The sequence below is a fragment of the Battus philenor genome, unplaced genomic scaffold, assembly GCF_028537555.1.
Source record: "Battus philenor isolate CCGP_79_NKW_IND1 unplaced genomic scaffold, ilBatPhil1.0.hap1 SCAF_25, whole genome shotgun sequence".
In the NCBI taxonomy this organism is placed as follows: domain Eukaryota; kingdom Metazoa; phylum Arthropoda; class Insecta; order Lepidoptera; family Papilionidae; genus Battus; species Battus philenor.
This window is the reverse complement of record NW_027181688.1, coordinates 644,182-659,199: the sequence shown is the minus strand read 5'-3', so window position 1 is coordinate 659,199 and position 15,018 is coordinate 644,182. Positions and strand designations below refer to the sequence as shown.

At 36.5% G+C, this 15,018-nt stretch overlaps 1 protein-coding gene across 1 annotated transcript in view; it reads right to left on the bottom strand.

The window, feature by feature from the left end:
- Positions 1–15,018, bottom strand: part of Ehbp1 (Eps15 homology domain containing protein-binding protein 1) — a 47,471-nt gene that overhangs the window by 27,981 nt on the left and 4,472 nt on the right. Inside the window, exon 2 of the mRNA XM_068768372.1 lies at positions 1,881–1,995. Coding sequence (XP_068624473.1) covers positions 1,881–1,984 — 104 coding nt within the window. The 5' untranslated portion in view covers positions 1,985–1,995. The remainder of the gene's footprint in view (positions 1–1,880; positions 1,996–15,018) is intronic.

The following is a 15,018-nucleotide window of genomic DNA, read 5'->3' as shown; positions in this document are numbered from 1 at the left end:
TACTCCTGGAATTATTACGTCGCAAAAGATTTTTTTCTGACCCTAAAATAAAAGATATTTGTAACGTAAAAACGCAGGTAAAACTCGCGTCAATCGGAGTCGAAATTCATTTTTTTACTTATGATAAACCCCTATTGCAGTAAGAGTCCGTCACCTAAAGTTTTTTACTCCTGGAATTATTACGTCGCAAAAGATTTTTTTTTGACCCTAAAATAAAAGATATTTGTAACGTAAAAACGCAGGTAAAACTCGCGTCAATCGGAGTCGAAATTCATTTTTTTACTTATGATAAACCCCTATTGCAGTAAGAGTCCGTCACCTAAAGTTTTAAACTCCTGGAATTATTACTACTACTACTTACTCTACCGTCCAATATTCCAGAAATATAATTAACAAGATACGTAACTATTAAAACAAAGTCAGATATATAAATCTAGAATGTTCTACAATTTTCGAATTTATATTTCCTGACTACTCTCGATTACTGCATGACTATCTGCAGTTAAAATATATTCCAATTTGTCCATTAACCTCGAGAATAACTATGCAGCAAATTTAACTGTGCAATTAAAGTTACGTTTCTTAATCCAATGATTTCTTACTGTTACTTTAATAATTAATATTGGTAGGTTGAACTCAATGATATTTCAGGCCATAGACATCCAATTCCATACATAAACTCCTACAAAAGATAAGAAAAGGACCAATATTTAGCCACTTCCGCACATGCAGTGGTAGTCGTGCAACAAAGTGCACCGCCCGCCAGCGGAAATGGCTAAATATTGGCCCTTTTCTTACTTAGGATGGACTTCCGCGAGGTAACGCCGGATTCCATTAAATATTCTACCAAAGATACCTATAGAATATCCATCCGATCCGCTATCCTTAAACAACTTTTTTATTTTTAAAATGTGGGTCGTATTCGCCCCACGCAGCCTGAATTTAAAATCTTCAAAAATTGCCGCGGCAGTCAACGTGTTAAAAACGAACAAAAAATTTTGATTTAAAAATTATATAAATAAATTCACGAGATGATTCGTAAGACCTTTTTAAAGAAAAAAAAACATATTTTTATGCTTTTTGATGATAACTGTACATTAGAATGAGAGTATTTAATAATATATTATTAAATCAAATTGTCATTTTAGAAAAGATTTTTATAAATTACCGTGGCAGTCAACGTGTTAAAAACACTTGGTGTAGGTTACCAATCGAGTTCTATAGAGTAGATATTTGCCCAGCAGTGAACGTATGGCTGAAATAATGATGAATTCGTGGGCTTATTTGTGTTTTTCAAAATAAAATAACACCTTAAAACTATACCAACAGCCTACAAAATTTTTTAAATACTTATTGTAAAATAAAAACATTTAAAAAACTTTTAAGTTAAACGGTTTTTTGATACATATTGTGGTGGTTGTGGAAAAATATGTACCTAGTCCGCCATATTGGAACGGCGTCCATCTCGAATTTTAAATTTTGACATAATCATCGTGTTTTACTAGTGTAGCCCTTTCATTTGATACTCATATTCAGGGGATTAAGGAAAAATACGTAATCCGCCATTTTGTATCGGCGGCCATCTGAGATTTATAATGTTATTGATTTTATTATATTGTATTTTCATCTAAATTAAATGTTTGTACCAAATTTCAGATCAATCTGACAACGGGAAGATGCTTAAATTTCAATTTCTAATTTTGATCCAAACAAATTCCGTACGGGTCGAACTAAATAAAACCGTTTAATGAGGTAAAACCGTTGCGTAAACATATAGATTTTAATTTTACAAAAAACAGCAGTTAGAACTAGTATCCAGAACTGGTCAGAATTCGAGCTGATGATAAACGGATCTTCAGTTGGCAGCCAATGGTACTCACCATTTGGGAGTGGTCTCGATATCGATGCGGTGATAGGAAGCGGTGTATTGGAACTTGGCAGCGCGCTTGTTCACGCGCTGCAGACGTTTCCACACCGACGCCATTGCACGCTGCTCTGGAACATATCAAACTGGATAAGGATTTTTTTTACCTAGATACCAAAACGAAGCCCTAGGACTCCCAGGAGAGTATCAACTCAGCTTTTTAGATACTCTAATATCACCGATCCTGTTGATAAGACTTTACACGGAGATAACCACTGATCTTTTTAACATCTAATATATAAAATTCTCGTGTCACGGTGTTCGAACTTGAACTCCTCCGAAACGGCTTGACCAATTTTTACCAAATTTTACATGCGTATTCAGTATGTCTGAGAATCGGCTACTATCTATTTTCCATACCCCTAAGTGATAAGGGTTGTTCACCCCTAAATTTTATTTTTAATATTTTAGACAATTTTTTTGGTTTTTATTTTATTATGATACAGCATACAAAAATACATACAAAACTAAATTTTCACCCCTCTACGATCAACTCTTATCTTACATTTGTTATTAATTAAAAACTTTAATTTTTTTTGCAAAACAACTTTTGCGGAATCAGCTAGTAACAATATATTAAAATAACATTTCGCAATACAATCTATTCTTCTCTGGAACACCCCCCCGCCCTCGACGTTAGGATGATCAGGAGTCGTTGCGCATTCAAAGCGAAGGCTCGAGAGCATCTGGACAAGCTGACGGAATCATCACGAGTATATTTATATCATGGTTGCACAGACTTATCAAGACTAGGGGCCACTCGGGCAAATCATGAACTGATGGCGGGCCGACCGCCAGAAGTATAGGTAATTAATTTTTTTAGGTTTTATTCTGGAATAGAATCCAATATATTTCGAATGTACGAGAGTATTATTTTTGCTGTCGGCGGGCCACCAGATTTCGACCGGCGGGCCGCGATCTGTGCATCCATGATTTATATAAATACTATATGTAGATATTTAAATATATATATCATGGTATATCTATATATGATTATAGTAAGTAGTAGCATTAGTATATTTATAAGTTATATATATAAGTTGTTTTTATATGATTATTTTCCCTTTCAATTTTATTTATACTATCTTTATTACCTCTGTTAGATAGGATAAAAACTGTAATGTATTGGGAATACAGTATGGGGGGGGGGGAGTGAAAAGAATGCCAAAATGAGTAGAATGGCGGATGATATGAAAGAAAAAGTACTAAGCGGATCGATCAATCGACAAATAGTACGTTCAACACTAATCCCTAGTGCTGTCTCGCTCGCACAGCAACTACTCGCAGACCTGTGCGCGTTCACACACCCACGAGGTGTACTACGCAAGATGTATACATGTAGCGACAAAATAAAGAAGCCGAAGAAAGCAAAAGAAGCGCAAGAACTAGCCAGAAGAGAATCAAGAACCAAATCGACTAGCGATATTAAATACAGTGTTTTGATATGTTTGACGAACTTTTACTCAACCATCTATCTCCTACAAACTCTATCAGATTCGATAGAAACTAGGCAAATTCAGCCTTTCTTTCTCACACTAGCCTCCACATTACCGTAACACGTGAGATGGAATGATTCATTAATGTTTCACTTCTCACTGGACAATAACTAAAATAATAACACTATACACAGTACAGTTTGATATAAGATTAAAACTCCAACTAAAATAACCAAAGCATTTTATATCCTTGAAATCTAGGCAAGGTCAAGTTAGATTCAATATTTAATTTTTGTCGAATTCGCTATTAAACATATCGTGATATACATTAAAACAGTTGTAATCAACCTTTTTAATAACTGGTCAATTTTAATTTTAAAAATTTCCGGTAGGCCGCTAATAAAGTAACATATTAATAATTAAAATTAAGTACAGTAATACCCCGCTTTACGCGACCCCGTTATACGCGGTTTCACTATAACGCGAATTGCAAATTTCGCGCTCAAATGCCTCGAATTACGCGAAAGAGTGCGTATAAATATAATGTAGTCATCAACTTCTCTATGGTGTCTTGACCATCTGTCAAACAATTAAAAACAGTGTTGGGTGTTATGAACGTATTTTACAAGAACGTAAACAAAACGTTACCCGAAAGACAATAGATGTATTTTTCCGTAAAAAATAAAAGTATGTATTGCATAAAGTGTTTCTAGAATTAAAGTGATTGATTAAAATGATTTGAATTTTTTTTAATAATTTTTGACTATGTTTAATAATAAACCTCGTTATACGCGAATTTCAGTTAACGCGATTTTTTTTTGGAACGTATCCCTCGCGTAAAGCGAGGTATTACTGTATATAAAACTTAAAAATAGTTCTTCCATATACAGATTTACATTCAAAAGGTGAAAAGAAAATATATATAATATAATATATAATATAAATATATAATATAAATATAATAGGAACACTTTATGCAACACATACTCTTATTTTTTACGGAAAAATACATCTATTGTATTTTGGGTAACGTTTTGTTTACGTTCTTGTAAAATACGTTCATAACACCCAACACTGTTTTTAATTGTTTGACAGATGGTCAAGACACCATAGAGAAGTTGTTGACTACATTATATTTATACGCACTCTTTCGCGTAATTCGAGGCATTTGAGCGCGAAATTTGCAATTCGCGTTATAGTGAAACCGCGTATAATGGGGTCGCGTAAAGCGGGGTATTACTGTATGTATGATAAAGGCGTGCCCCTGATTGCAAGCGATACGGCCTGCCCATTTAGATACGTATCGAATTATATATCCTCTTTCAATGATAAGAAATCCTTGACAGCGACGTCGCTTGATTGTTTTGATTTCATTTAGGCTATATATAAAGTGTATATGTATACATATGTGTTAAACTTTATTAAAACATGTGTTGTGAAGTTTCTACAACCTTCTGCACAACTATAACACCTTGCGAAGCAGAGACAAAAATAAAATAGATTAAAAAAAATGTTCCAATATTGAATTTGTGGCGACATATTGGCCACTACAAAACACATTACTCCCATACAGACATTCTGACATATTTAATGGAATGCGTTATTTTGCGAAAGTCCATCCTAAGTAGGAAAAGGACCAATATTTAGCCACTTCCGCACATGCAGTGGTAGTCGTGCAACAAAGTGCACCGCCCGCCAGCCCGCTGATAAATGCGTATGCGGCAAACAATGAAACACAAGTACCACCGTTAAATCACTTAACACGTGTTTCACCCCTCCACGGGGCATCTTCAGGAGTTATGTTACACCGATTAGTGCCAAAGTTGACTCTGTGTTTGTCATTCACATATATTGACACTTCACTCACTTTTCTCTGTTAGGACGACATTGGAGTAAGAATAAACGAGTGGTTTCAATCCGTATCACCTCCCAAAAATAAACGAATTTTATCTTTTTTTATCTTATCTTTTAATAAAGATACTATTTAACTACCTCAGTAATTACATCGATACACTAATCATACCATGATATGTAATAAAAACCAATTGAAATCAGTAATGTAAGCGAGGGAAGTTCCGACACGTGGAAGATCTGAACGTCAAGAAAGAAAAGAGAAAAAGAACTTGTGATGAAAGAGAGGAGAAATAGTAAAAATAAAAACTGATGACAACCAGCTGTTGTTCTCTAAGAATTCATTATTCTTTTCTACTCTATTGTTTCTGAAGATGTTAATGCTATTAGCCCTAAGGCAGGGCTTCTTAAACTATGGGTCGCGACCCCAAATGGGGTCGCGTAGCAAAATTCTGGAGTCGAGAGATTTTAATGCGAAATATTTATATATACCATTTTATAACATCACTAGAGTTGGCGGAATACAGCGGACTTGCAGCGTCTAGACACGCGCATTTGTTGAAGGTTTCAAACTAATATAAATACAATTTTATAATTTTTTGTGCAAAATTTTAATTTTAGATTTTTTAAATTTAGATGTTTCAAAACGAGTTCTAAAAAGAGTATATATATATATATATATATATTTATATATATATATATACTTATGAAAATATACAGTTTTAGAACTCGTTTTGAAACATCTAAATTTAAAAAATCTAAAATTAAAATTAAATAAATCATCATAAAATATTAATTTATTTTTTTTAAAAGACAAAAGTTTTTTTTTATTTGAAAGACAAGTTTAAGAAGCCCTGCCCTAAGGCTTTTACAGCTTCATCGGTACTGAGTTCACGGAGCGGAAGGGTCCGTGAACTAGATTTAAATCTAGAAACTAAAAGCTGGTGGGTCGCCTACCAGTTGCACGGGGACGCTCGCACGTTGTTAAGGCTCTTCGCGGTAGAGCTTTGACGCGGTGTGTTGCTGGAGTGTGCTTGTGGGTTGGGACGGCAGCGTGGACCACGGGCGAGCCGAAGAGGGATCCGGATCCAACCAGGGTCCGCCCACGCTGTTCGCGGTTAGGGAGCAGACGGCCGCTCACTAAAAACGGGTGTTGTGGCGTTGTGGGTGATGTTTTGTTATGTAGAACACGACGACCTGTGTAGTGTTGCAGGTGCAGTGGTTGCTGATGATGCCGAGTGGCTTGAAAATTCCCCAACGTATATGATATAAGACAAAACATTTCATAATCGCGATTCAATCGACCGCTAACGCCATCTAGTGTACCGGAACATGAATTAAATCTATTTAAAGTGAAATATAATTACACGGGCGATAAATATTGCATATCGACCTTTGGAAGGAAACAATCGGCCTATTTCGGCTTAGCAGAGCGTTATCTCTGTCCCACAATACTTATGTGACGTTTTGTCAGTTGTGCGATAAAGATAACGCTTTACCAAGCCGAAATAACCCGATTATCTCTTTCCAAAGGTCGATGTGCAATATTTATCGCCGGGTATTGTACAGTAATATATATATACAGCTATATATTATTAGACAGTATTTATGAAATGTAGCCCACACATGGCAGGGTTAAACTGAAAAACGAGAGACTACCTCGTGTATTTATGACCCTGAGGTGGACCAGATGATGGTGCACGCAATAATTAGCTGTCCCGTATAAGCAGAAGAAAAGGATTGCGAAGTGGATTTAGAGAGAGTGGTGGAGAGTGACAACATCGCCTTCCTAATGTCAATTATTTTTGAAATGTCCTCACAAAATTAAGAAAAGAGGTTATATATAAAAAATAAAATTTAGAAAGTAAAGCTAAAACAAAATGAATGCCATAAAAATAAAAATCTGTTATAGGAAACAAATATTGTAAATAGTCAAGTGATTTCCAAGATGGGTAATTAAACAAAATAAATACATTTAAAAAACTTTTAAGTTAAATGGTGGTGGTTGTGGAAAAATATGTACCTAGTCCGCCATATTGGAACGGCGTCCATCTTGAATTTTAAATTTTGACATAATCATCGTGTTTTACTAGTGTAGCCCTTTCATTTGATACCCATATTGAGGGGGTTAAGGAAAAATATGTAATCCGCCATTTTGTATCGGCGGCCATCTTAGATTCATAATGTTATTGATTTTATTATATTGTATTGTCATCTAAATTAAATGTGTGTACCAAATTTCAGATCAATCTGACAACGGGAAGGTGCTTAAATTTCAATTTCTAATTTTGACCCAAATAAACAAATTCCGTACGGGTCGAACTAAATAAAACCGTTTAAAAATAATGTAAGACAATGTGAAGAACGAAAGAAGATACCCATATAGAAATTGTGAAGAAAAAGAGAATAGAGTTTCAATAAAATATATATCGAAAAAAATATTATTAAAGAATGGTCTTAAAGGGAGTTACTGTTCGTGTGCCTTCATTTACCGGAATGACACTGCTGCCCAAATGGCATTTGCAGTTTCCGCATGTTTGAAATGGCAGAGCGCGTCTAGCTTTAGATCTCTTTTAATCTTTTAAGTGCCATGAAGACCGCCGGCTACCTCACGGTATCCAACAATAGGTGCCGTGAGGGCCGCCGGCTACCTCACGATACCCAACAATAGGTGCCGTGAGGGCCGCCGGCTACCTCACAATTTTTCATCTGTACACCTAAGGAATATTATTTAATAATATATTGATTAATTTATTTATTATATACATAATGTGTTATATTCATTCATAGAATGTAAAGATCCCAAATTTTCACATAAGGAAAGCCTACACTTGATATTTCCATTTGGCACCTGGGGAAGTCATGGCCGAAACAGCTGGGCAGTTAGAAGGTTAAAGTAGCAAAGTTCAAAGGCGGTCGGTAGAGTTCGTCTAGGTATTGGCAGACCCCCCAGCTCCTAGATCCCAGCTGTGAACGCTCCATGGTGTGACTCCACCCAAGGATCTAGTTGAACTCTGCTTGAGCTACCACTCGATACGGAACATTTCGAGACAAGGGCGCCAGAGAGAACTGAACCTTGGCGTTCCCTATTATCAGATTACATTCCACTGTATACAGTAATGTTTGGAGAGTTATAAGGATTCCTCCTTCCTCTTCGTTCCTCCTTCCTCCTCCTTCTCCTTTCTCCTTCCTACTCCTTCCTCCTTCCTTCTCCTTCCTCCTCCTTCCTCCTCCTTCCTACTCCTTCCTCCTCCTTCCTCCTCCTTCCTTCTCCTTCCTCCTTCCTCCTCCTTCCTTCTCGTTCCTCCTCCTTCCTCCTCCTTCCTCCTCCTTCCTCCCACTTCCTCCTTTTCTCCATCCAGTAAATAAATGACGTATTTATAAAAGTATTATTACACTACGTGTATAGAAGTCCTTAGCTCGTGTGACAGCTATAAATATAAAATGTACACACTGTATAGAGGTCATTGCCCTACCGCCATAGCATATATATTCATTATATATAGCTTTCAATACGCTATATATGTTACCTGTCATTAATATATTATATACAATAACATACCTTCATTTGTAATAAACGTAATAAGAATTTTAAAATAAAATTGACGAAAAAGAAATATAAAATATTTAAATGACAAGAAAGAAAGAATCCTTTGCAACGACGTCGCTTGTATTATTTAATATATTTATTATATTGATTTCATTTAGGCTATATATAATGTGTACATCTGTGTTAAACTTTATTAAAACATGTGTTTTGAAGTTTCTTCCTGATTATTCTACACAAACGCACATATGATATATATATAAGACAAACAAATGTAATATATATATATATATATATATATATATGAGATATAGTAAGAATTGTGGCGACAGATAGAAGGCGATATATGAACAGAATATAAATAAAAGCCATAGAGTGAAAGATATTGTGAAAGAAGGAGAAATAAAAATGAAGAATAGAGAAAAAAAAAAAATTCTAACCAAGACCTTATCATAGACAAAGAGAGCGGAACAAAAGGCGCCCAATACGGGACCATATAAGATTTAAAAAAAAAAAAACATCCGAGCACCTCAAGGAAGTCCACACTACGTCACACAGTGATTCAGAATTCAATTCGCGTCATCACAATTGGCGCCGAGGTCGAATGCCACCACCTCGTGCCCAAGTGACCCCAGACTTCAATTAGTAAAGCGTTCATTGAACCAGTAACCTGATTAAGGTCATGACGAATTTATTACCAACGTACGTGTGTTGTACTGGACCTATTTTTCATACAACACATACCAGTGAAATGATTTCTACTTCTTCATTTAACATAGACACCATCTGGCCTATAGGCCCCCCCAAAGGTCACATCTAGAGACATCCCGGGTGCACTTTGTTGCACGACTACCTCTGCATATGCGGAAGTGGCTAAATATTAGTCCTTTTCTTACTTATTATGGACTTCCGCAAGGTAACGCCTGATTCCATTAAATGCTGGTGCATATCCACCGAAGATTCCCTCTCATTACCTTCGCTTAAATATATTATTCAAACTAATAAACTACAACACTATTATTGTTTACGAAAACAATCCATTCATAGCGTTTAACGAACAGAAGCTATATTTAATATATCATATTAATAAATAGCAATAGCTTCCGACAGATAAGCGCCGGCGACCCGTTATCGCTTCCGGAACGACCGACACACGAACAAATATATCTAATTATATATTCAATGCTATAAATATCGAACTGAATACAAATTATCGTTATAACGAGTTTATAGCAGGCTATATATTTTTTTAATTCAAAAATGGAATTTTATAAGAATCATTCATGGATTTATTTATATATATATATATATATATATATATATATATATATATATATATATATATATATATATATATACTAGCTGATCCCGTAAACGTTCTTTTCCAAAAAAATTAAAGGGTTGATCGGTAGGGGGGTGAAAATTTAGGGTTGTATATATATTTTAATGCCACATTATAAAAAAATAAAAACAAAAAATTTCGTCAAAAATTTTTAAGGGTGGACCACCCTTATCACTTAGGGGTATGGAAAATAGATAGTAGCCGATTCTCAGACCTACTGAATACGCATATAAAATTTGGTAAAAATCGGTCAAGCCGTTTCGGAGGAGTACGGTAACTAACATTGTGACATGGAAATTTTATTGTCGTGTTTATATGTATGCATGTATATATATATATATATATATATATGTGGTAATCGGGATGCAGGTATTGAATTTTAAAGTCCTTCGTGGGGCACAAATATTTATTTTAAGAAGAACTCCTAACCTAAAACTGCGGACGCTCCTTCGTCGTTCAACCGTTGACTGTCTCCCTTCCTCTTACACGCCTCTCGCTTGCACCATCTGACGTTCCTATTCACGCATGCTCTAACGTTCTATTCCACACACACACATATATATATATATATATATATATACACAGCGTGATTATTTTTTAAAGCAAAATCAATGTTTGGTGGAAGGCTTGCACATAAATATTTTATGCATCGATAATTAATCCTCGATATATCGCGGTATTAAGTAATTATTTAAACTTGTTCTAATCATACCGCGATTCTATAACACCCACATCACATACCAGTCAAATTAACTGAAGGTTAAAATCATCTTGGGTAGTCAAATCAATTTAATCTGTATTCTCATGAAAACAGAGTTCATTTCACATCGCATTTGTTATCCGCTCGTTTTGTGGCCATATATTTAGTGGACGTAAATTTGTATGCGGTATCTATCTGTTTAGTAATCGCCTCGCAGATATATGTTAAATCATCACAGTGTTTTCCAACCTTTTTTTTACATGCGCTTGTGAATCGTCGATTATTAAACGGTTTTATTTAGTTCGACCCGTAGGGAATTTGTTTATTTGGATCAAAATTAGAAATTAAAATTTAAGCACCTCCCCGTTGTCAGATTGATCCGAAATTTGGTACACACGTTTAATTTAGATGACAATACAATATAATAAAATCAATAACATTATAAATCTAAGATGGCCGCCGATACAAAATGGCGGATTACATATTTTTCCTTAACCACCTCAATATGGGTATCAAATGAAAGGGCTACACTAGTAAAACACGACGATTATGTCAAAATTTAAAATTCAAGATGGACGCCGTTCCAATATGGCGGACTAGGTACATATTTTTCCACAACCACCACAATATGGGTATCAAAAAACCGTTTAACTTAAAAGTTTTTTAAATGTATTTATTTTTACATTATAAGCAGCAAACTGACAGACGGACAGAAACTCAACAGTTGCTTTGATATATACATTATAATATCAACAATGTAAATTACTCAACAAACTCATCACACATTCCGATCAAATAAAAAATCTTGAATTCTACAACATTAATTCATATTATAACAAGCTATGCCCGTGACTTTGTTCACCTATAATTTAACAAAAAACATTATTTAATCTTTTTTTGTTATTTGTTTCTAAAATGAAAGTAGTTTAAATTACTCCTTATTACATTAGCTACCTACCAATATAAGTCCCGTTAAAATCAAACCAACCATTTATAAGATTACCCTGCACAAACTGACAGACAAAAATTGAAAAACTTGTAATTTATGTATATGCACCGTATGTATATATTTAGATATATTAGATATCTTATACCTGTGTTTTATCGTAGCGCCCACGCCCAACAAAGTGAATTCATCATGAGTTTCCTTTCGCTTTAATATAATAATATGTATGTTACATACGGAGAAGAATTTTATAAAGAGTAATGCTGGTAAAATAATGGGAATATAAAATAAAAAATAAGTTATTAAATAATTCTTACTATAGTATAGTTTGATATCTATATACATATATACATTAAAAAGTGGTAATTTTAGTATTAAAAACAGACAATCCAATTTTATTTATTTGTATAGAGATATATTTAATTTTAGACTAATTTATTTTAGATGTCGGCGCTGTTACCCTTGTGGTGCTGTGACAGCTTTGACGATCATAGCTAAAATTTAAATTTCCCCCCCTTCTACTACTTCTGATCTTTCTTGAAACTCCCCCCTGGTGGAGTTGGGGGGAGCAGTCCTCGTTCGATAGTTGCTGTTGTACTTCTGTAGCTCTCGGTGTTGAAATTTCCTTCCTTTTTAGGTCTCTTCCTTTTGCATGAAGGGCGTGTTTAATTTTAGACCTTAAAACTTAGAATAAGATCTGATATATCTTGTGTCTCTATTATTAATACATACACCCAGATCAGTAAAGGATTTTTTAACTTTTTAAAGACATGTAGGCGTAACAACTTTATTTTTATTTCTTGTGGTTGCCATCTCCTGTTATGAACGAAACGACGTCGATTCCGAAGTTTTATATGTAACTCGTCTTAATTTCATATTGTTCATAGATTCGACCACGTGCGCGCGCTGCGATCGCACAATTCACCTACCATGTATGGAAATAGTAAAACCTCCCCCATAAATAGTACAAAAAAAGTCATCTTTTACTTACGTAAATCAAAAGATTTGACTATCTCCACACTGGTGACCCGAAAGACGTGTTCAGTAATAAATAAATAAATTATCTTTTCCTTACTATGGTTGTCTGTAAGAGATTGCCTTGTGTGATAAGACCGCCCATTGTATTTTTCTTTATATTATTGTATCCGTATATTATGTATCTTATCGTGTACAATAAAGCATATTAAATAAATAAATAAATAATTTTAAGTGACGTCATCACTTTTAAAATACACCAGAGGTCACTTCCTCGACATGTGTTAACAGCTGAATGACATTCGCAATTTAAAAAAAAATGACCGGAAATGTTTATTCCGCATTGAAACGAGTTAGCAAGCGAATTGAACATATTAAGGTCAGACATGCAAATGCGATAATTAACCTTTTCGCTGCGAACAGCGCCTTTTGGCGTTCAACTATAGACTCTTTCTCTCAGCGAACAGCGCCTTTTGGCGTTCAACTATAGACGCTTTCTCTCAGCGAACAGCGCCTTTTGGCGTTCAACTATAGACGCTTTCTCTCAGCGAACAGCGCCTTTTGGCGTTCAACAATAGACGCTTTGTCTCAGCGAACAGCGCCTTTTGGCGTTCAACTATAGACGCTTTCTCTTAGCGAACAGCGCCTTTTGGCGTTCAACTATAGACGCTTTCTCTTAGCGAACAGCGCCTTTTGGCGTTCAACTATAGACGCTTTCTCTTAGCGAACAGCGCCTTTTGGCGTTCAACTATAGACGCTTTCTCTCAGCGAACAGCGCCTTTTGGCGTTCAACTATAGACGCTTTCTCTTAGCGAACAGCGCCTTTTGGCGTTAAACTATAGACGCTTTGTCTCAGCGTACAGCGCCTTTTGGCGTTCAACTATAGACGCTTTCTCTTAGCGAACAGCGCCTTTTGGCGTTAAACTATAGACGCTTTCTCTTAGCGAACAGCGCCTTTTGGCGTTAAACTATAGACGCTTTCTCTTAGCGAACAGCGCCTTTAGGCGTTAAACTATAGACGCTTTGTCTTAGCGAACAGCGCCTTTTGGCGTTAAACTATAGACGCTTTGTCTCAGCGTACAGCGCCTTTTGGCGTTCAACTATAGACGCTTTCTCTTAGCGAACAGCGCCTTTTGGCGTTCAACTATAGACGCTTTCTCTTAGCGAACAGCGCCTTTTGGCGTTAAACTATAGACGCTTTGTCTCAGCGTACAGCGCCTTTTGGCGTTCAACTATAGACGCTTTCTCTCAGCGAACAGCGCCTTTTGGCGTTCAACTATAGACGCTTTGTCTCAGCGTACAGCGCCTTTTGGCGTTCAACTATAGACGCTTTGTCTCAGCGAACAGCGCCTTTTGGCGTTCAACTATAGACGCTTTGTCTCAGCGAACAGCGCCTTTTGGCGTTCAACTATAGACGCTTTGTCTCAGCGAACAGCGCCTTTTGGCGTTCAATTATAGACGCTTTGTCTCAGCGAACAGCGCCTTTTGGCGTTCAACTATAGACGCTTTGTCTCAGCGAACAGCGCCTTTTGGCGTTCAACTATAGACGCTTTGTCTCAGCGAACAGCGCCTTTTGGCGTTCAACTATAGACGCTTTGTCTCAGCGTACAGCGCCTTTTGGCGTTCAACTATAGACGCTTTCTCTTAGCGAACAGCGCCTTTTGGCGTTCAACTATAGACGCTTTCTCTTAGCGAACAGCGCCTTTTGGCGTTAAACTATAGACGCTTTGTCTCAGCGTACAGCGCCTTTTGGCGTTCAACTATAGACGCTTTCTCTCAGCGAACAGCGCCTTTTGGCGTTCAACTATAGACGCTTTGTCTCAGCGTACAGCGCCTTTTGGCGTTCAACTATAGACGCTTTGTCTCAGCGAACAGCGCCTTTTGGCGTTCAACTATAGACGCTTTGTCTCAGCGAACAGCGCCTTTTGGCGTTCAACTATAGACGCTTTGTCTCAGCGAACAGCGCCTTTTGGCGTTCAATTATAGACGCTTTGTCTCAGCGAACAGCGCCTTTTGGCGTTCAACTATAGACGCTTTGTCTCAGCGAACAGCGCCTTTTGGCGTTCAACTATAGACGCTTTGTCTCAGCGAACAGCGCCTTTTGGCGTTCAACTATAGACGCTTTGTCTCAGCGAACAGCGCCTTTTGGCGGTCAACTATAGACGCTTTGTCTCAGCGAACAGCGCCTTTTGGCGTTCAACTCTAGACGCTTTGTCTCAGCGAACAGCGTACATTTGTTTTTACATTGTGGTGTCAATAATTTGTTTGTTACCGACGCGACAGCTGCATACGCTTCC